This window comes from Phycodurus eques, chromosome 4 (genome assembly GCF_024500275.1).
Source record: "Phycodurus eques isolate BA_2022a chromosome 4, UOR_Pequ_1.1, whole genome shotgun sequence".
Classification (NCBI taxonomy): Eukaryota; Metazoa; Chordata; class Actinopteri; order Syngnathiformes; family Syngnathidae; genus Phycodurus; species Phycodurus eques.
Genome location: NC_084528.1, coordinates 8,546,982 through 8,570,975, shown reverse-complemented (window position 1 = coordinate 8,570,975; position 23,994 = coordinate 8,546,982). Strand labels below are relative to the sequence as shown.

Genomic DNA, 23,994 nt, shown 5'->3' with positions numbered 1-23,994 from the left:
AGCACATTTATCACATCAGTAATAATAATTTAAAAAGTTCAGTTCAGTTTAAATGTTAAATTGTATTAAATTATAAAATCATCAATATGAACAAGCCGTTCATTTGAGAATACATACCTACATATTGGGCTCATGGTCTTGAGATATGTCAGCAGTAAAGTATATTTATGTAAACCCATAATTATTTAAAGCATATACACTCCCCTCCATAAGTATTGGAACCTTTATTTCTGCTACAGACTGAATTTATCTGGGCTTGACATCAAAACATGAATATGATAAAACAGTTCCGCATTTGATCTTTAATTTCCATGTATTGAGCTTCTGAATGATCCAAGAGCTGACTTGGAGCCAGTCACCTATGACAAAACCCCTTTCGAGTCTGCATTTGCTTGTGTCTCGGTCAAAGCAGCGCACTCTGACAATTGCTTGGTGCTGACTATTGACCTAGATCAGTTATTTGGGTGTTATGGAATGATGGATAAGATGAGCACTGGGGACGAGTCAAATCAAACAAAACATGGCTTTAATGCGGTTGCTGGCTTAACCAAAATTATTGCCGTGATAGATTTATTTGTGAAATTATTTATTTATGGGATAGCCCCTTGAAATGAATCATCTTGTTTTTAAGATGGTTCTTTTCCGTCACTCAGTAATATATTTGTCTTCTACTAAGACTTCTCAATGCATCACTTCAAACTTCTTTTGTGCTTGCAATGCTCTTCTAAATGTTTCATGTTGAAAACCATCAGTGCTACCAGCCAATCAGTAGATGAAGGAGATCTTAAAGAACACATTGCTCGGTGTGCAAAGGTAAGAAGAAAATATCCAAATCACATTTTGGGGAAATTCCCACTCCAAAGAGTGGAATGCAGGGAAGTATAGGAAGTATTGCTCGAACTTGAAAGCAATACAGACAGTCATGAGTCAGCAGGTTCCCAGTGAGCATAAACTATATACTGAATATATACCGGTAGTCTTTGCACACGCGGTCATCTGAAAGAGTACAATTCATCAGGATCAGAAAGAACTGTGATTGATTATTACAGATTACAGTATAATATTGAAAATAACCTGAATAAAGATTAATGGTGAGTATTGCGGTTTGGTAAGTGTGGAAGTGACCGTGACCAATGACAGTCCAGTTGCTTGATGACGCAAAGAAGTGGAAAGTACAGTATCCTCTTTAGAATGTTTTTTTAGAAAGGGTACAAACCTTGATGATGCACTGTATGTTGTCTCTCAAAAAGATGGACACCCCCCCCCCCAAATAAATCTACATTGGGTGTTTTTTTTAATTGGCAATTTGGCATGACATTAAGTCATTGCAGTTTGTATGGCGAATTTGCATCCTCCTGTGGAGACTCTGTAAAAGAGATGCGAAAAGATATGATGTGGGGGAGGTTCATTGTTGGGGAATGTTGGGAAATGTATGGGGGTGTTTTTTCATAAAAAATGGAGAGGAAAAGGTCCAAACTTTCAGGTGCACAATTTCGAAAAAAAATAAAGGGAAGAAGAATATGATAAATGAGCAAAGGATGCAGGTATGTATGACAGCTTTGCTCTAAATGAACACAGTGTAGTAGTGTATTGTTACTTTATTGGCGGGATCAAGGGCCCAACTTGAAATTGTTGATGTAAGGTTAATTATTAGCATAGTGTCACTGCCTTGTAGTGTCTCTTTTATTAACCAGTTACAAACATGCTTGATTGATTGCTTCAGATGATTCCCCCCCCCCCCCCACAATCTTCTCCCACAGTGCGCCATTCAAGCTCGGACCACCACTGCGCAGGGCACATAGAGACAAACAGCCATTAAAATTTAATTTACACCTATGGACCATTTATTCTGTCTTCAAATAAACAAACATGCATGTTTTAGGAATGTGGAAGGAAGCTGAAGAACTTAAGCATTATTACCCTGTCAGTTATATCAGGAAGATGCATGGAACATAGTGGTTAATTTGTCACTCCTTACTGGAATTTTGGTTCTTGCGCAAGTTGTTTGGAAAGTCTCAGGTTATGTAATATTCAACTGATCCTTTACTCCAGTGTACACAATGGTGGAAACAGTGTCTGAACAAAGTAAAAAAAAAAAAAAATTTGCTATCACACACAGTCTAACCAGCTAAAACTCTCAGAAATGTTAAATGCAATCGCATTGGTAATAAATTCATCTGGAATTTGTATATATATATATATATATATATATATATATAGTTATGATATATTATAGTCTTCATTTATTATATTATCCCATAGTGTCTGTGTGATTTACCTCAATAGTTCTTAGTTCTTGTGTGACTTTTTCAAACGTACCTCGTACCTTAATTGCTTTTTCCCTTCCCTCATCCTGTCTCAGTGCTTCTACCAGCCTTCCTTTCTCCCAAGGACAAGATAAGATAATTGTTTGAATAGGCCTTTCTTCGTTGACTCCATACCATTTTAGTTTAACTATAGGTTGCTCTTCTGTGTTCTTCAGAGTCAGAGAGAGGCGTGAAGCAACTGTAAGCTCTCTGTCTGTCTTTCTCTTTGCAAAGATTTCCTTAAAATGACAAAAGACAAGATCGTTTCCTGATTTAATTCGTATATATATATATATATATATATATATATATATTTATGCTATTGCTAATTTATTAACTCCAACAATTATTGTATTGTGCATTAATGTAGTTTGTATTTTGTATTTTTTTTATGGTAAGTCTGTTGCTTAGGGTTGCAGTGCTCACTGAAAATGGAAAAGAAAAGTAGTGGTGGATAAACAAACATGGAGATGGGTACGGACGTTTTACACGGTCATTTTAATTTTAAAGTTCTTCCAGACGCCGCAGTCGAAGGTACAGTATTTGCAACCACTGCACAGTTGAATTTTCTTATCATTGGCGTACAAGACGTATGAAATATCATCTACAGTAAATGAAACAGACGCTGTTGATACCAGCAAACCATTCAATGAAACAAGCAGTGGCGCGATGCTTTGGCAGACTACGTGAGATGCAGAAGAACAGTTGATAAACAAAGAAAAGAGAAGCTAACAAATGCTATACCGAAGTGGATAGCTACAGACTGCAGGCCGATTAGTGTTGTGAAAGATGTCGGTCTCAGAATTGCAACAAATGACGACAGGTATGAGATTACCTCAAGACACACCATCACAAGAAAACTTGAGATGTATGAAAAAGAGAGGACTGCAATTAAGAGACAACTTTTACAATGTGCACCCTCTGTTGCTCTCTCTGGGGACTACAGAACATCGTTAGATAACCATAATTACCTTGGGGTTACAGTGCATTATATGGATGAACAGTGGGAGCTGCATTCACATGCACTGGCTGTAATGAAAACACAGGAGAGACATTATGCTGAAATGTTCACGGGACACTTTATTCAAGCTGCACAGCAGTGGAACGTGTCAAATAAAGTCACCACACTCAGCACAGACAGTGCAAGAAACATAATCGCTGCTGCGAGACATCTGCCGTTTGAACATATCCCCTGCTTTGTGCACAGTCTGCAAGGTTCTGTCACAGATAATAATGCGTTTGACAGTGCCCTGGCCAAGTGCATAAAAGTTGAGGAGCACTTTCAACACGGTCCAACTATTGCTGCAGAATTAGAGCAACGACAAGTTAATCATGGACAAATGAAGGAGTCGCTTATGCAAGACCATTCCAACCAGATGGAATTCAACTCTGGTCATGATAAAATGCATCATCAGAAATGGACAGCCACTGAGGGATGTCCTCACCGCACGCACCACGATTGCAATGCCAACTCCAGCTGAAATTGACAAACTGTAGAAGTTGGAAACGCCCAAAAACAGGGTGCCAATGTTTTCAAAAGTGGGAGAGAAAATGTATTAAGAGATGAATGTATTCTGTAAGTTTCAGTTCTGCACACAAAAACAAAACAAATGAACATTCACTTTCTCCCAGCACATTCCAACCATTACAGAGAATGATTTAGGCCCACTCCTTTGTCCGTGATGAGGCAAAACAGTGGAAAATTCTACAAAGAGCGTGTTTTCAACAAGATAAAAGAATTCCACGATTCAAGCCATCACATGTTCCTAAAATTGGGATACTCATTCTTCAAGTTGCAGCAGCATAATGGCAAGTTTTCCATTATTTCCACACAGTGAAAATACCATAAAACAAAAAGTATTTTGAAAAAAAGAAGTCTTGAGTACGAAAAGAAAAAGAGGAGTAGTTCTATCTTTTGTTGGAAGTTAACAGCTTCGGAGCATGTCTAAGGTAAGAGACGTGAAGTTTCCTACAAATATGCCCCATGGATAATCAACAAGCCTTTTCACCAAATTCCAGTATGTACAGTAAATCATTTAATTTTTTAAATCTCCAGTTTCTGTAACTTCACCATATACATTGGGAACTTCTGGACAACAGGAGTTAACAAAACAGAATTACAGAATGCTATTCAACAAATACAAGATGATTTGTAGGGTAGCCATATGTGTCTACAAAGCCATGCACAAGGGCATCGGTTGCGTGCAAGCCGAGTGTCCAGACCGCCGGCCCGAGTACCGGCGAAGATTCTAGCCTGCAGGCTACACCATGTGTTTATGATACGTGACTTCGTCGGACCCTTGCGGTTGTGCCATGCGTGGTGCGACCAACAGTTGTTGTTAAGCAGCAAACAAGCACTAAGCAGGTCGTCTCCACCCCCTAACCACACACCAGACGTGATCCAAAATGTGCAAAGTTGGCAGATCTTTTCAGTGGAGAAAGGATCCAGCAGCATGACGGCTCAGTGGGAAAATGACAAAATATTAGACCTAGTAGACTATGCATTTGTTATGCAAATGATTTGGTGTACACGATTGTGAAATACTTTATACCTTATGTATTGCAAGCATCATTGATTCTTGTTGTTGCTCACCATCAGAAAATGATCAAGTCTCTGTGACCTGACTTTGTGATTTCCACTTTAAGCAATGAAGGGATACTTACATATTATTTGATATGTGAACAAATGAGCAGGATTACTGTGATATGAGAAAGCGTAAACCCTCCAACAGGGTGCATGTGCATGTGTGTGTGTGTGTGTGTGTGATTTATGGCATTTTCTTACATGTATTTCCTTTGTGTATGAAGAACATAACTCTTGTTATCATTTCATTCATTCATCTTCCGTTCCGCTTATCCTCACTAGGGTCACAGGTGTTCTGGGGCCTATCCCAGCTAACTCTGGGCGAAAGACGGGGTGCACCCTGAACTGGTCGCTAGCAAATTGCAGGGCACATATAAACAAACAACCATACGCACTCACATTCACACCAACAGGCTATTTAGAGTCTTCAATTAACCTACCATGCATGTTTTCTTTGGATGTGGGAGGAAATCGGAGTACCCGGAGAAAACCCACACAGGCACGGGGAGAACATGCAAACTCCACACAGGCGGGGCCGGGATTTGAACCCCTGTTAGCAGCAGTACCAGGGGTGAAGATGACTCGCAGAGGGGTTATTGAGGGACTGGGTGACCCTATAGTGGCAGTGAGGAGTTGGTGCTGGTCTTGGAGAACGAGGAGGAGGAGGAGGAAGATTTGGTGGTCTTATTGGGGGAGAAGGAAGAGAATGGAACATGACGCAGCAATAACCAGACAGGTATAGATGCCGTGTGTAAGGTTGCCATATTGGGCAGGCAATTGTATTATGCATACAGTGTATAGAGAAAAAATGATGACACCTAAAATCACAGTCACCGCTCATTGGTTAGTATTCGGGGCTTTGTTGCAAGGCAGGAGGAACAAACAAAACAAAAAAATTCGTCTTCAGTTGCGTGCACTGGGGGCCTCTCCATCTAAATTCCCAGGCTGCATCACAGTTATATACTCCCCCCACTTCTTCCTTCCTTTCACTTCCTGGGTCACATCAGTCTGCAGTCAAAATATTTCCAACCCTTTCAACCTTTCTGCAACCCACTCACACTGTCAACAAGCGCGTAACATTGGCTGCCAACAGAGTGACATTCACCTAACCTTGAAGAAATAACACTTTTAAATGTGGAAGACAAATTTTCTTTCCAGCCAGCCAGCCCTGCTTGTTATCAATAGAGCAATGGGACACATGACTTCTAACCACAACGGTATGAGTTCTTTTGTGCTACTTTCAGTATGGTTGGATTGTTCACAACAATTATAATGACCACAAAGGTCAAATAAGTGGTCAGATGTTAATTTAAACCAGAACTGTTTTGGGAACACACAAACACAGATGGACTGATTGAGTTATGAATGGTGAACCAACACAGACAGAGGTTGATATATTACAAGTGACAATCTAAACAATGGCAACACTGTGGTTGCTATTTAAGCCTGTGTAATTGTAAATTAATTTACCCTCACAGACGCAGAAGTCCATGTATGCATAAAGACACGCACATTTGTACAGTGTCCATATTCACAGACTACTTGACTGGAGACTAACATACTCTATAATACTACTCTCATGTATCCTTGCAGGGGGGCTGAACAATGTGCCAGCCATGACTCACGCCCAGACGGATGCCCGTTTTCCGCCCCCGTAAGAACAGAACCGCTGCCAAACCACACAAGGTGATGGAAATGGTATTTGGAGGAGAGGGTTTTGTTCAACTATTTCATTACACACACGCACACACACAAACACGTATACACAAACACACACATGCACACACTGACTCATAACCACATGAGCGCACGCAAAACAGAATGTAGCCAGGCAGCAATTAGAGGCCTGTTCATTGTTAAGGCAGTAAACTTGCTCGATACATTTACAAGCTCGTGTTTGAAAAAAAAAAGCACAATTGTTGATGTTCATGCAGCAATCAGAGGTGATTGAAATCCTCAAGCCATTTTTGACAGCCCATTTCACCAGAGAATATGTATAGTAAAACACACCCAAACACACACACACACACACATTGTAAAATATTTGTTGAGTGGCGTGTACTTCTTGTATCTGAACACTAATTTATACGAATTCGATCTACCTTCGACATTCTCTGAGATTGCAGTATGTTCACATTCCGAATGTATTACTTGAGAATGATGCCAGTTTGACTGCAATGCATATTTTCTGTGTTTTTATTTACTTTTCTCAATATTTCATTCATAATTTTTTTAGTCTTATACTTTGAAACATAATGGCAATCTTAAAAACATACCAGGATTTTAGAGAACTGCATTATAACATCCATCCATCCATCCATTTTCTTTACCGCGTATCCTCACTACGGTCGCAGGCAGCTGTAGCCTAGGTGTTCTGGGGCCTATCCCAGCTATCATTGGTCGGGAGGCGGGGTACACCCTGAACCGGTCGCCAGCCAATCGCAGGGCACATAGAAACAAAAAAACGTTCGCTCTCACATTCACAGCGACGTGCAATTTAGAGTCTTCAATCAACCTACCACGCACGTTTTTGTGATGTGGGAGGAAACCGCAGTGCCTGGAGAAAACCCACTCAGGCAAGGGGAGAACATGCAAACTCCACACAGGGGATTGAACCCCGGTCATCAGAACTTTGAGGCAGACGCTCTAACCAGTCGTCCACCGTGCCGCCTTCATTATAACAATATAGTGTAAATCAATTTGTAATTTTACGCCATTTTGTGGTTACATCGCCCCACAAATGCTCATTTTGCACCTTCCATTTTTGCTCCTCTCCAGTTTTAAGCCTCGGAGTACATTTGACGAGTGAGCAAGCATTGTTCATATAGAAATAACTCTTTTCTTCTGTACCGTTTATACTCGGGGGGCGAGTTGGAGCCTATCCCGGCTGACTCTGGGCGAGAGGTGGAGTACACCCTGAACTGGACGCCAGCCAATCGCAGGGCACAGAGGAAATACTGCCTTGCATAATTTATATTTCACACTGATGCAATGTTTACACAGCAGACCTTTGGAGGGTTAAACTGTTGCCATCATAAAACCTTTATTAATTGAACACGCATGAGTTTCAGAAACGTAAAAAAATAATTAACCACTTTCAATATGACTGACTAAGTAAACAAAATGAAACATTTGAAGCTTAACTTTAATGACAGAGGTGCAATGGAAATATGATTCACATTGCTGATGGGCCTCATTTATCAAGTGCTTCGATCAGACTACAATATTTTAGCCGTGTTACTGGTCCGATTTGCATCATGACCAATTTCCCACATTGGACCCAAGATTTTTTTGTCCGAAATGTCAAAGCTCCTTGCAGTGTGACATGATCAACGATTTGGCATCAGAGAAGCCCTACAATGCTAAAATGAAAAGTCTCACATTAGATTTTTTTTTAATATCTTCCGTATCGTGAGACATATCAACGAGAACCCCGAGATGTAGCACCTTGACGTGTACCAATCTGATTGTGTCTTGCAACGCTGCCTTGACTGCCGTGGTTGCTGTTGTCACCATTTATTCGCACGGACCATATAGCTAAGAAAGAGGGAAGAGTGGAACAACGAAACTGAAGAAAAAGCAAGTGGACTTAGCAGCACCCCACACTTTTGATGTTGGGAGTGACAATTATCATAACGTTATGGAGCGATCTACTTTATCCAGCTATCTTCAGTACGTCACGTTATGTCCCCTGCTTCCTTGTGGTATTAAAAGTACATGAACATTAACTTGAGCTCTCCTTGAAGAATAGACAGCCCAAACCGTCCTCACCTCATGTTTTTTCTTCTTTTTGTTCTTTTTTCCTGCATAAAACATTGCCACAATTAAATCTACTTCCTCCGTGATTGCTGTTGTTGCCGCTATGGTAACAGTTAGAGCTGGTATCGTTGACACATTATTAGTCCCACCTTCCTTTGACACCTTGAATTGATAAGACTTACCCAATGATTTTAAAAGACGGGATACGGTGATGTCATAATACTGTACGTTGTGTAGTTTTCTGACCGAGACACGGCAGGATTTTTTGGTAGTAGTCTAACAGTGACATCGTGAGAGACCAAATGTTTCTTGTAGTCTGAGTCAGGCATATTGTAATTAATTTTCATTCCTACCACAGTGACCTTACAAAAAAGTTAACCATCGTAAAAATGTATTTCATTTTTGTGAGTCTGCTCTCAATGGAGCTCTTGGGCTAATAAGTCATGTGCATCATAGGTGGCGAAAATGTCAGTCGAATTATGCATCTATTGGAACATTTGACTTTAGAGATTCATATGATAAAATGGCAACTATTGTCATGTTATTCAAAATAAAGCTAACTTCAGTAATAAATTCATTTTCATTCATTTTGACAAAGACTAATATACGTTGTAAATGCAAACACAGCTTACCCTGTTGCAACAGGATAACTGTTAAACATCCCAATGTTGAATTGGCATTGTGAGCACTTTAAAATGCTGACAGTATTTCTTCAGAAGACCAGTAAATGAATGGATAGCTGACACACTGAAATAGAACTTTGGAATGGATTTTGGTTAGTGTTCCCCTTGACCACAGTTGTTTCAGACTCTCAACCGACAAATGAGTCATCCCTCTTGTATGGTTAATCATTTAAACCAGCATCAGGCGAGCTCGAGTGTGAACCAGAAACTCCACCGCAGGTCATACTCAGCAGTTAAATGCTGTAAGTCATCTGCCTCCATACACTCCTACGTAGAGAGACAATTAGTGCCACTAACATGAGGTCAAGACCCTCTTGATAGCTGACTTGATTGAATGCGCTTGCCACACACTGAGCAATAAACTCTGCTGGGCTAAGGATGACGAATTTGCTGCATAACCAAAAGAGCCAATCCCCAGCAATTTAGATACAATACCCTGACTTCTGAACTCCACCTCCACCCACTTGAGGTATAACTCAATATAGCTTTGGCCTTTGCAGACACTCCCTGTTTGTACTTATTCATGTGTGAATGGATAATTCCTCTTCAGACCCTCCAAGTGAAGGCCAATGTTGTTTCTGATTAATCGCTCTGCATTAACAGAATCTGAATGAATGGTGGGAGGGGAAACATTCCAGAACAATGAGACCCCCGCCTTACACCCTACTGTCCTCATACCCACTAAATCTGCTTACCCGCAATACAACACTTGGCTCAAGTAAATAACCCTCCTGGAACCAGGGCAATGCCCACTTCAAGAAGCCACAAGTGTCAGCCATGGTGCAAATACATGCTTTCCTGGCCCTTAGTGAGCACATTATATCCTCTTCAACTGGTCTTAATATACTTTAATAAGACCTGTTTTTGATTATTTCTCCCTGGAAACCGGTAGTAACACGGCTACTTGGCACATATAAAATTGAATGAATGGAGTAGGATTGCCAAAGAGTCAGAAGGGGGAAAAAGAAAACTTGTGGATTTGTCCACACCAGCTGGATTTGGAGCCCAATATAATACTTGGGCCCATGGCTCTGAAAGTACTACTATGAGGAAATATATGCCCAGCCTGTAATGTTTTTAAGGTGTGCATGATTCAGCTCAGGTCATAAAGCACTCACATATCACATCCTGTGTGGAAGGACATAGAGGCTTAATTTTCCTCATGGGAACAGGTACAATGGTTAATGTGTTGTACTTGGAACCCTAATTTCAGAGCAACATGGGCCAAGAACTTATTGCACTCATGGGGAAAAGCTATACCAGTATGGTGAAAAACGCCTGCAGTTACATGGATGGTTATAAAAATCCATGTCCCCAATGCACCTGTTGTAACCAAGCTGAGCTGCAGGTACACTTACACGCATGTAAAAATGCTCCCCTCAAACAGTACTGGAGCACTGAGGCCAATATCTGGATCTTTGCTGAAGACTACAATATTTTGGGTTTGGCATCAAGAGATGAAAATCCATCCATCCATCCATTTTCTGAGCCGCTTCTCCTCACTAGGGTCGCGGACGTGCTGGAGCCTATCCCAGCTGTCATCGGGCAGGAGGCAGGGTACACCCTGAACTGGTTGCCAGCCAATCGCAGGGCATATAGAAACAAACAACCATTCGCACTCACAATCATGCCTACGGGCAATTTAGAGTCTCCAATTAATGCATGTTTTTGGGATGTGGGAGGAAACCGGAGTGCCCGGAGAAAACCCACGCAGGCACGGGGAGAACATGCAAACTCCACACAGGCGGGGCCAGGGATTGAACCCGGGTCCTCAGAACTGTGAGGCAGAGATGAAAATGAGACAAAAAAAACCCCAAAATAAAATCAACACCTAACATTTTATTTCTGCAAACTGTGTTTACATCTGGGAAAGATACGCAAATTAGAAGAATTATTTTGTGTTTGTAATGAAACTTAATTTTTAGGTGAGCAAAAGTACCGGAACAGAAAGATTTTAAGGGAATATTTTTTTGCTAATTAAAACGGTCCCCAGGAGCCTGAACAAAAAGGTCTTTGAACATTCAACTGTGTGCTGGTTATTAGAAGCTAACACGGTATTATATGGTGACACTGCAGCTCTGCCTACCGACCACCCCAGCTGCCAATTCATGAGTGGAGAAACCGGGGTATCATGTAAATTGTGACGACATAATCCAGGAAAATTTACAATGGCGCGCTCGCATACAGATTTTCAGAAGTAGACAGATAAAGGATTTATTTGGCTGTTTCATTTCACACGTTATGGTTAGCCAGACACTCAAGAGACACATCTATTTGGATGCAAGCAATTAAAAGGTACATTTTCCATAATTTGTCCCCTTTAAGTCAAACTAAAGTGATTTCATCCATCCATCCATTTTGTGTATCAGAATGCTTTAGTTAAAACACTTTAAGATCACATTGTCATAATATGGAATTTATTTTGTTTTGTAATATAAGACTCGATAAGATATTTTGTTAATATAGTCAGTCAGAGACTTATCAATGTCCTCTGACCACCGTTCCTGTCATACTGTGTTGTGTGTAAGCAGATAAAATAAGATAAAATAAATAATAAGGGCGGGCCTTATTTTTCATGATTTCAGAAGCATTAAAAAAAACAATATTTTGTCAAAGCCAGGTGTGAATACCCTAAGCACATTCCTTGTGTGGTTTTTGGACATACTTGGCAAATAAAGATGCTTCTGATTCTGATTCACCCACTTCATTCGTTCATTCACCCCTGTTCTGCTTTCAGCCTGTACAATTATGATGTACTGTCTGAGCTGCGCAACATAGACATAGTCAAACATTTCCCAATCTGGATGGGCTAGATCTTTTGTTTTTTGAAAACTGGAGCTCACAGGATTGTAGCCCCCATCTGCGATGTGTTCAACCTTTCTCTACACACTGGAGTGTTATAATGCATGCTATTGGCAACTCTCTTGCCAATTTGTACGCAGATAACACAATTTATTCATATTTCTAGCTCCTCCATCCATACTCCCCTGTCGACGCGACAGATGAGTTTCAGTAACATTCAAAATGCTTTTCTTTCCCATGTACCCTCGTCACTGAACATAAGAAAAATCTTCAACAGAAACCTCCCACAAACTGAGCACCCCAGCAATATTCTGTCTCTTAATAGTTCTGCTGTTCAATTCATCACTGACTATATATATATATATATATATATATATATATATATATATATATATATATATATATATATATATATATATATCCATCCATCCATTTTCTGAGCCGCTTCTCATCACTAGGGTCGGGGCGTGCTGGAGCCTATCTCAGCTGTCTTCGGGTAGGAGGCGGGGTACACCCTGAACTGGTTGCCAGCCAATCGAGTCTAGAGTCAATAGAATTTAGAGTCTCCAATTCATGCATGTTTTTGAGATGTGGGAGGAAACCTGAGTGCCCGGAGAAAACCCACGCAGGCACGAGGAGAACATGCAAACTCCACACAGGCGGGGCCGGGGATTGAACCCAGGTCCTCGGCAAGACCCCACTCTATCTTTGCTCACTATGCACACCACCACACACCCTCAGTTCTGGGAGTTTTATTAACCTCATTGTTCCGCATAATCTAATAATAAGACCCTAACAACTGGAGCGCTCTGCAACAAATGATCAAATTTAGCACATTAATCCCAATATCGTCGTTTAAAATGTTAGTGAGGGTTACTGTACACGATCGCTGCACTTGTTTTTTTTTTTTTTTTTTTTTTTTTTTTTTAGCCTTTTTGAACCTTTTATTCACCATGTGCTAAGATGTAATATATTATGTAACTATGTAAGTATACTTTTTCTGACATGGAATTTGGGTAGGTTCCAACAAACGATGTTACCTTCTAAGTTGTGTATAAGGTGCAGATTTCATTTCCTAGAAATAAATCCTTGAATAAAATGTTGACCTAGTGTCTCATATTTATATTTTTTGACAGGAAAAGATGAAAATGAGTATAACAGTTTAAGTCTACATACAAAATAAATAATAATAAATAAAGGAATTTGTCTCGCTCTTCATATCCTTTTGGAATCGAGTGAATCTACACTTTAAATACTTTAATGATCCCCAAGAAATATCCCAGTACGAAAGATGAGTATAGGCACACTGCCCATTTAGATATGCTGTAAGCAGAAATACAATATATCCTACGGTATGAATATGGTTATAATAAGAAGAGGATGCTGTATTTCCAGTTCAGCACCATAAATGTTTTGCAATTTCCTTTTCCGTCATTTTCATTCGGAAAAAAACTCTAAAGCAAAGTAAAAATGGTCACAGACAATTTACTTTTGTTGAAAAACATTTATTTAGGGCGTTAGCGAGCAACACTATATTAGGTCATTCAGAGTAGACTTATTTGACACTTTGGAGTTGGGTGATTTAAAAAAACCATTGCACCATACACTAGCTTTTTTACACAAAATTATGGTCAACATATGGTAATCGAATTCATTAGCATTAGTATTCAGACATGTTTTGGCTGAACCCCAAGGCTGACCAATGTGATTCCAGATTCCAGACAGAGGTGAGTCATTATAACTGAATTATAAAAACATGTATCATCCACTGCAAATTTATTTGCCATTGGAACAAATGTGTCACTTGTGCTCCAACTTCACACTTACTGTAGGATACAGCATGGTAGAGTGTAGCTCCTCATCTTCTTATCCCTTTACTCTCTTCCATTGCATGCAGTAGAACCACGACACCACTAGTAACTTGCTGTAAAGCAAAGATTGCTATCACGGCGGAGCCCACTGGGTTATTTCCTGTTAGTGGTTGCACTTGTTGGGCCTTTGAACCAGCCTTTAATAATAGACTTAACACGACTAATGAAAACGCTAGCAGTCAGACTAAAAGAGTGTTTCAGTCTAAGTCAACTAACCACATTTAGAGCAAACACTGAAAGACAAACACATGCATGCACACAGACACACATACACACACACACACACACACACTCACAAACACACACAGTTTACAGATGTGGTTTAAAAGGAGAGGACGATTCCCTCTGATGTGGAGATGACTGCTACCCTCTTACCAAGTGCCCCATATCTAATGCATGCACAAAGCAATGTCAAAGTAGAATGGTGGCAGTAAAGTCATCCTTTCATACAGGATGCATTTTTCAATTGCTTATTTGTAGCCAATTTATTTCTGCTATATACTGTAAACTATGTAATGTGTGCTTTAGTGGTGGTCTTGTGTTTACTGCATGCACTTCAGCACAAAAAAGCCTTTAAGGTTTACCTAGTTTAGAGGAGTGATAGTCTGGCCCAGGAGATGACATCTGGGAATCGCTAATTAACCTACTGTGTAATCGGCAGCAGATGTCTTTCAAAAAAATCCCTCTTACATGAGAGCTGATCTTCTTTTTCTGGAATATTTGTTGTTTGCTTGTCTGACGCACTTCTTAGTAGAAAATAACGTCTAATAATTAGGTAGCGTAATATTGAGGATCAAGGCAGCATGGGGTACGAGTGGTTAGCACGTCTGCCTCACAGTACTAAGGTTCGGGATTCAAGTCTTGGGTGCGGCCGTCCTGTGTGGAGTTTGCATGTTCTCCCCATGCTTCCATGTGTTTTCTCAGGGTACTCCGGCTTACTCCAACATTCCAAATACATGCAATGTTTGGTTCATTGAAGACTATATTATCCATAGGTACTGTATATGAATGTGCACGTGAATGATTGTTTGTGTATGTGACCTGTGATTGACGAGCAGTCCAGGGTTTACCCCGCATCTTGCCCAAAGTCATCTAGAATAGGTTACAGCTCTAATGAGGACAATCTGGATAGAAAATGCTGGATAGATATTGAGGCTCAAAACTGAAAACAAAACAAAACAAAACAAACAAAACAAAAATAAACAAAGTGGAGTAGAATTCAAGGTGTTTTCCTATTTCAACAATAATTTAGATCAGTATATTTTTACAGCCTCATTTAAATTATCAGTTCCTCATTTTTACATTTTTTGGGCTTGGCAGAAAGCGGATTGAAATTTTCCACAAGCAACCTGCTGGGCCAGGAAGTGTGAGGAACTGGTAAAAACTATTTCTTTTATAGCCAAAAGCAAATGACTCACAGTCACAGGAAATTATGTTTTGCCAGCAAAAATGTTGTCAGATAATTTTGACTTGTATATGACCTCATAGTGATGATGTCATAGTAATAATGGTAGTCAAACCCCGAGTTACTGCGGTTAGTAGTCGGGTCAAGTTAAAATTTGGGTTGCCACCAAATAGGCTGCTTGAGACCAGTGGTAGGGTGGTCGTCTGTCAACATGAAGGCTGCAGATTTTCACCTACAGTGGTGCCTTGAGATGCGAGTTTAATTCGTTCTGTGACCATGCTCATAACTGAAAACACCCATATCTCAAATAATCTTTCTCCATTGAAATCAATGGAGGAAATGCCATGAATCCGTTTGAGTCTCTCCACAAAAACAAAACAAAACAAAACAAAAAAAACCTAATATTTTTGTAATGTGTTTTCAATGAGACAAATAGGACTCTATAACAGTGATTCTCAACTGTTGTCAACCTGGGCCCTGTATTTTCTTACTGTTGCAAAGTTGCGACACACTTTTGTAGACTTTTCAGAGTGTAGCCACATATATTAGAGCTATAGATGATAACAAACAATCATCATACAGTCACATGAAATGTTGTTTAATAAAACACAATGTACACATATGCAGTCCTATGACCATACATTTGCTGGCGTCTAATTATTAAACTCAGAATATATCAAAGCAGAGTTGTATACGTCATTTTCGCTTCTTCTTTGAAACAATGAAATCAGTAGATGTGGTCGAATGGATGGAATACAACACTGTTACATTAAAAAAAACTAATTCTTGCAGATATGCACATTATGTCAAACTCAAAGAATATTAAAGCATATAAGAGTAACAGTATGAGGCAAAACGAAATTGTCATTGAACAAAAAAGTACCAAATAGAATTAATAAATAAATCAAATATATACCAAATAAATGAAGTAGCTATGTTTTGACTATATTATTGTTTTTAATTATTTTAATCTGCAACTTGGTATTACAGCCGTTTCTCTACAACAGTTAGAATGGTGAACAAGTCAATACTGAAAATACAGCAATAAGCTTTCAGAATTATATAAACTATGTACATGTGTGTCTCTTGCCATGCGAGTCAAACAACTAAAGTTCTTAGGTTCTTTTCTTATGCACACTATACAGTTAGAGCATACAGCGGACTGAACGTAAACAGTTTGTGCTGAGAATAAAATACTTTTCAACTATGCATGGTAATTTATTTAATATTACTCTCAAAAATGTACAGAACATAAAGGCCACACATGGGAACAGTCCATATCCATTCAGACAGAAAGGTGAGGGTAGCTTTGACATAAATATAGAAACAAAACAACTGTCTCTTTCAGCTCAAGGTGCCATTTTCTTGGCCGTCAGCCTCACTTTCCTTAGCCCAATCTCATACCTCTTTATCCTCCGCCATCTTTATACTTGCTCCCTAGTTTCCTCTCCCCTTACCTACTCTCCCTTGAACAATATAGCTTGCCAACTCTCTCACTACCTTTCTCTTCCACCTCCCTCTATTTGGCTTGCCCGCCTTTCCAGTCTCTGATTGCCCCTCCATCCTCCATCACCCTAGACAGTTAATGACATTATTATTGAGGGGAAATGAGTTCAGTCATGTCAACTGCAAAGGTCCACAAGCCAAGGCGTGGGGTGGGGTCGCGGAAATTGAGTCACCTGGCTGAACAGTGCAGCCAAGGGGAAGCAGCAAGAGGCAAGTGTGTGGAGTATGTTTTTAGAGTGTTGGTACTGATATTGTATAGTAGACACGTACTGTATTTTTGCAGTGACAAATTTACCAATCATAGCAATGTTCTGGTAGGTGAGGGGGTATATGGGATGTTATTGGAGGTCTGAGAAGCAAGAGAGGTTGACGGTGCTTCGTGATATTTGTCAGTCAGAGCATGGTTGCAGCTAGCAGCTTCGCGTAGGTTCTTTGTTCAATGGTGAGTCCATCTTTTCAGTCCTCACTGGCTGGAGCGTGCAGAGGCCAAGTGGTCACTGTGCTGGTCCTGGGCCCAAAATCGCAGCCTCTTCTTGTTCTTTTTCTTGGGTTCTTTGGATCGATGCTTCCCTGAGCCTCCTGAGGAAAAAAGGAGAATAAAATGTTATCCCATTAATCAGCTCCTTTCTCATTTGCTTACCATAAAACTCCGGTTGTACCTAGAGAAACCCCACACAGGCATGGGGAGAACATGCAAAATCCACACAGGTGAGGCCGGATTTGAACCCCGTTTCCCAGAACTGTGAGGTACATGTGCTAGCCAGTCACCCACTGTGCCGGCTGCATTATAACAATATAGTGTAAATCAATTTGTAATTTTCGGCCATTTTGTAGTTACATCACCCCAAACATGCTTATTTTTATCAGCCTGGTCCCTGCCACCCCCAGTTCCAAAATCCCATCTGCGCCCCAAGTACTGCCCCAGGGAGGCATGTTCTTTTCCAGATATCAGTTTTATCATGATCAGACAAACAGTTATTTAAAGCGATTAGCTGTGAAGCTTTGTTCATGTCATTGCCTTTATATTTCATTTTGGCATTAAAAAGAGACAGCACTTTACCGCTTTTCTCCTAACTGACACTTGTGTTACTTGTGCTCACCAAGCTGGCAGTGGAACCAGCCGGACAAGCCAGTTTGTGAACCTGACTTTGTCCAATCATCTTCCAAGATTTACAGCGCTTGCGCTTTCAAAGAGTTTCCATGGACTCTTTGGTTCCGTTATTACCACACGCTAACATGATATCAAATACATACAAAGCATTAAATGAATCTGTAGTATATGTTATTAGCTTCAGTATTCGGGTCTGAACATGAGATTTGAACTATCTGTTCACCCCAACACTTTCCAGTGCCAATGGAACAGAAAAGCGCAGAAACTTGTGAAACTCAATTCTTCCCAACTTCGTCCCTCAGCCCAAGGTTAATCCATCCCAGGTTTTCCCACTGGGACGAGACATGCTGGAAAATGACAGGCTGTCCTCATAGAAGCATGTGTGGTGTAGGTTTTGCACCCTCAACTCTCTGTGACAGGGAAAACGCAGGCTACTAAACCGCAAGGCAACAATCTGGCTGCCAAGGCCACAAATAAGATAACGCGGTGTGTGTGTGTGTGCGCGCGCGTCTGTGTGTGTTTTGTGTGTGTGATTTATGTAAAAGGGAGTGAGAGTGAGGAAATTTAAGGTAAAAGAAAATCTAATGGGGGGGTCAAGTACAGTGAATCTTGGATGATGAGACCAAATCTGGGTCCTGATGTAGAAAACAGTTCACTCCACGCTATGGTTCATGTGAGAGTGGAGTGATGCTCGAGAAAAATAAACATGTTTTGGGAACGCTTTCAATAGCTTCTGGCTCTCCTTATTGCACTTGTTCAAGCTCTTTCTCACGAAAAAATAGGTAACCGTGTGTAAAATGGCATTATCCCTAATTGCCTTCTCAAATGTGCTTACACTTGGCCTTTTAAGCACCCCGAGAACACACCCTGTGCCCATTCCTGGAGTAAAATTTGCACTTTTTTTTTAAACTGACACGCATGAGAAGGCGAGATATTGCCCTGCTAATAGGCTCTCTCGATGAATAATACAGATGCATGCAAACATCAAACCATCTCAGAGCTATTTCCTGCAATTAATCTCAATTGGTTATTTTGAGCCACATTGCCAATTTAAGCCATGGCCATAAAGCTTCTCACACACAGCTTACCCTGTGAGAACAACTTTCACATCACTTCCATCGAAATTGTATGCCCTGACATGGAAGAATGTGAGCGGAAAACTTTGTACACTTGCTTAACTGATGCCACTTTAGATTTTTAGCATGGTTTACAGCGCGAGAATGTTTGTTAAAGCAAACCTGGACCTGAAAGACATTTGGCTTATGGCAGAGTTTTCCTAGCCATTTAAAGAGGCAATTTTCATTCAAAACAGTGTTGCTAGGTGCCTGATAAACAACAGTATTAGTGAATCAAACTCATTGTAAATTATATTTGACAGCTATAAAGAAACTGGTCCACCATTAAACTCCTGTAACACGGAAAACTCGATTCCTTGAACACAAGGTTAAATTTAAGCATTTACAGCAACTGTTTGAAATGTAAATAAAGATGAAAGTGAAAAAACAGTTGTCGTGTTCGGGATTGGGAACTGGGAACGTCTACAATGAAGCGTTAAATGTTTATACTTGTGTTTGGTATCCCTATCAAACTTCTGCCTTCTCGAGGTGTTATGTGCGGATCATTTCGTACAAACATTGACCAATTGCTCAATTTCCCGGCTTTAAAAAAAGTTTTTGTTATTGCTTTGGAGTTTGGTACTGTGTTGTTTTTATTTCTCATCCATTATAGTGTCTTTGTCTTTGACAAGTTGACAGCTCCACTGTGATGGACAAGTGAAATGTAAAACATTCTGAATAGCATAAGAGGACGTTATGGAAGCAATTACAAAGCAAATGCACCCTTGTGTTATGAATAACACAATAAATAATATCCTTAATGTTTGAGATTAACCTGACTACCATTTGTAGTAGATTCATACAGTACATCCAGTCTTACTATATCACCATTATTATTGTACCATATTGAAGGATTTGGCCCAAACTCTGCAAAGTGACTGGCATCCGTGCTATTTTAGGCCGCATGTTGAACACAAACTTCTCAGTGTTGGCAGCTAGAGGGCAACCAATCTCCACGTAAACCTCTTCCTCCAGATTCTGATCCAAGCGGAGATAATATATCATATAATTTCCAACAACTCCCGTTTAGTTTTTCCTCGAGGCACCATGCATCCTGTTCGCTTTCATCAACTTATATTTCAGTAATTACTTAAGCTTATTGCCAAGGTTCACAGAGGAGGCTGCTTCATTTACCTGGAAACAAATTATTAACTTCAATTGATAATTCCTTTCAAAACTAAGAACATATTCATAAATCTTATGGAATGTAAAGAGGATTTTATCTTGGGAAGCACAGAAGGTTTAAACCCATTTGCTGTCTCCATTTTTACATTGTAAGTGGAACATAAAGAATTGAATTAAAGGAGAATAGCTTTTAACAGAAAATTATGATCCTTCATATGCTATTTATTTCCGTTCTGGCTGCCTTTACACACCACAGCAGAAGCATAACTCACCAATGTTTAGTTTTCCTTTACAGATACAATCTTTTTCTGCCGGCTTGATATTTGAATTTGAGCTGGAAATGAATGTAAATCAAAAAAATAAACAAACAAACAAAAAAAATCTCAAGTGCAAATCAAAATGTTTTGTATTGAAAATCAGAAGCAGAGCTTGTGGCGGGACACTTGTTTATTGCTGTCAGAAACGACCTTTGGTGGAATTCTTTTAAGTTCATGTTCCTGTGTCTGTGCGTGTACGAAACAAAGGCATACCCGTAATTCCTTGTATTCCTCTGAGTGTAAGCTACTATATCATCTACATGCAACTGAGAAATACTTTGGCAAAAATTTCAGCTTTTTCTGCGCTGTTCGCAGCCCTCAGAGATAATCAAGGCAAATTCATGGAAAAGATCCAAGAACAAGTTGCTTTTCCAATTAACTATTACACAGATCATATTATTAGTCTTGCTGCTGCTTAAAGGTATTAATATCACACAAGAATAAATCTTAGCAATTGTTTCCAACCTTAGACAGAAAATATGGAATAGGAGCTGCAAACAAGTCTCTAACAAGGCCACTGCACATGAACTCTTTAAGATCACTGACATTTGCTTCAGAAAAAAATGACAAACGTTATTAAGGAAGGAGGAGGGCTACACTTATGGTTATTAAAATTCATAAATTAGTATTTAGTTTAAAGATCAGAAAGGGTTGAAATGATTCTCTTGCGCAGTTTGACACACTTTGGGCATGGGCAAATTAAGTGCATTTTGGATTCACAAATTCTATTTTGAGTATTTTTAACGTGAGAAACTTTCAACTCTTGACAGGCATTGCCTGTCATGTATTGTAGGGAGAAGGAAGCAAAAAAAAAAAAAAAGGCCAGACCGAATTACTGTATTGTGATTTCCAATTCGTAAACTGTCCAACAAATTCTCATGAGCAGATGTTGCTACTCTGCAACTGACTTGTGAACAAATAGAAATGCACTGACTAGAAGTGCAGCCCAAAGGATTTCATCCACTAACAACGCTGGTAGCACTGCACAAATTGAAGGCCTAATCTTATCTCGATTGTGTGTGGTTTGAGAAAAATCGATGACTGACCTCAAGAAAGCATTAAGACATACTATAAATAGGATCCTATTCTGCTGTAACCGCCCCTGGCTATTAATACCCTTCACAGAAAAGGGAGGGGTTGACAAGTTGTAAATCAACAAATTTGAAGCGGTGCACTGAATGAGAGTAAATTCATATTCAGCGGCTCATCTCTTACATAAACAGGCCGTAGTGGAGGCCATCATTTGTGAGGGGAAAAAAGAGAACGACTGGCGCCAGTGAGATTTGATTTCAGGGGCAGGAATTGGATTATCAACCATTAAGGGCCCCCTCGCACATACATTTGTAACACAGTGAAGGGAAAAGGAGACATATCCAGGCAGTGCTCTCTTTTCTTACACACTGGGAAAAGGTTACATACGATGATGCTTCTCCAAACTGCTCTTAAGATCTCATCTGATTGGTGGCACACAGCCAGATGACATCAGGTGAGCTAAAGTTCGATAAGATCTAGTCCAAAGCTTGGCCCAAACACTCAAATAAGGTTCAGTTAAATTACACCTCAGTTCAGAATAGGAGATTATTTCCAGATAAAAACGTACCAAATATGTGGCAAAATACATCTATCCATCCATTTTCTGTACCGCTTCTCCTCACTAGGGTCGTGGGCATGCCAGATGACTCTGGGCAAGAGGCGGGGTACACCCTGAACTGGTCGCCAGCCAATCGCAGGGCACACATAAACAAACAACCATTCACATCTACGGGCAATTTAGAGTCTTCAATTAACCTAGCATGAACTTTTTGGGGGATGTGGGAGGAAACCAGAGTACCCGGAGAAAACCAACGCAGGCACGGGGAGAACATGCATACTCCACACGGGCGAGGCCAGATTTGAACCCCGGTCCTCAGAACTGTGAGGCAGATGTGCTAAACAGTCGTGCGCCGTGCCGCCCTGGCAAAATGCAATATTTTAGAAATACTAAGGCAAACACATGCTGGGAAAAAGAACCGAGCCTCATGACTGGGAGAACAATCATTTACAAGACGCTCATCTTGCCAACCAACTGACAAGAGGCTCTGCACAGTGTCACTAAACTCTAACAAGGTTACTGTGTGTCGCACTCTTTCATTCACTCTTACACTTTGTCCTTCTCTACCCTGTCCCATGCTCTGCTTCCTATCAATAGGCAGCAGGGCGAAAATGATTTAAAACATACACATTCCAAATCAAAAAGCTAATGTTGGGATTAGTTTGGTCATTATTTTCTCATCTAAAACCTGGTGCTGGACATGCAGAGGGATTAACGCATGTTAGCTCACCCATTTACTCTTTGATGCGCTTTTTTACTGACAATAAGTTAAAGTGAAAACCAACTCGGAGATTAACATCTCTAAGCGGAAAAGTCCCAGCTAAACATGCATGAATGACAAGGTGATTAATATGGCGAATAGTCAGTATGGACAGCGTGTTTTTTCCTCTCTGAGAAGGTCTATCATAGCAGCAAAAATCAGCCACAAATGGTCCAGTAGGGCCAAAGAACAGAGGATGACCCTGCACATTAAAGTATCCATCAGTCTGGTCCAAATTTAATATGACACTTTACTGCATTTCACAATTTCTTAACAAATTCCCTTGTGTAGTTTGGGATACCACCTCTGGCCCCCGTGTTAAAGGTGGATTAACAAGTATGATGGAAAAAAACTTCCACGACAATTTCTAAAAATGCTCAAATTCTGTTCTGTGACTCCGAAGCTTCTCTTCCATACCTTCACTTATAAACATCTACTGTCTCTAACAGACTCATTGGAGACATTGTTTCCAACTGTGCAAGGAAATTCAATGATTTATTTGTTCGGATCGTTAATCCTGGAAACACTTGGACATGCGTTCTCATCCTTCCAAGATGCACCTTGGAGGATACAGTATAACTTTGGTATTGTAGTTTCAAAAGTAAATTCAGTTGGGAAAATCAGAACCGCACTGAAGTTAAATAGGATGTTTGTCTGGAGACCTACAGTCTGAAACTAAAACAAATCAATTTAATCACATATTATTTATGGAAGAGAGTATTTTGATTATCTTCCCTTGGCCTCATTTCGAAGTGATTCAGTTCGGTTCGATTTGATACAGAAGGAGCTGTATTGCGTTTACATTGTTACATACATACATACATACATTGCGTTTACATTGTTACATACATACATACATATATATATATATATATATATATATATATATATATATATATATATATATATATATATATATATTTATATATATTATATTTATATATATATATATATATATATATATACATATATATATATATATATATATATATATATATATATATATATATATATAGGCACGGTGGACGACTGGTTAGAGCGTCAGCCTCACAGTTCTGA

The 23,994-nt window shown here is 39.9% G+C and overlaps 1 protein-coding gene across 2 annotated transcripts in view; it reads right to left on the bottom strand.

Annotated features, from left to right (window-relative positions):
* Window positions 1–16,004: 16,004 nt before the first annotated feature.
* rspo2 (R-spondin 2) overlaps window positions 16,005–23,994 on the bottom strand; it is a 71,637-nt gene continuing 63,647 nt past the window's right edge. For both annotated transcript variants that reach the window (XM_061675534.1, XM_061675535.1), the window contains exon 4: window positions 16,005–17,495. In XM_061675534.1, the coding sequence (XP_061531518.1) occupies window positions 17,380–17,495 (116 nt within the window). In that variant the 3' untranslated portion in view covers window positions 16,005–17,379. The remainder of the gene's footprint in view (window positions 17,496–23,994) is intronic.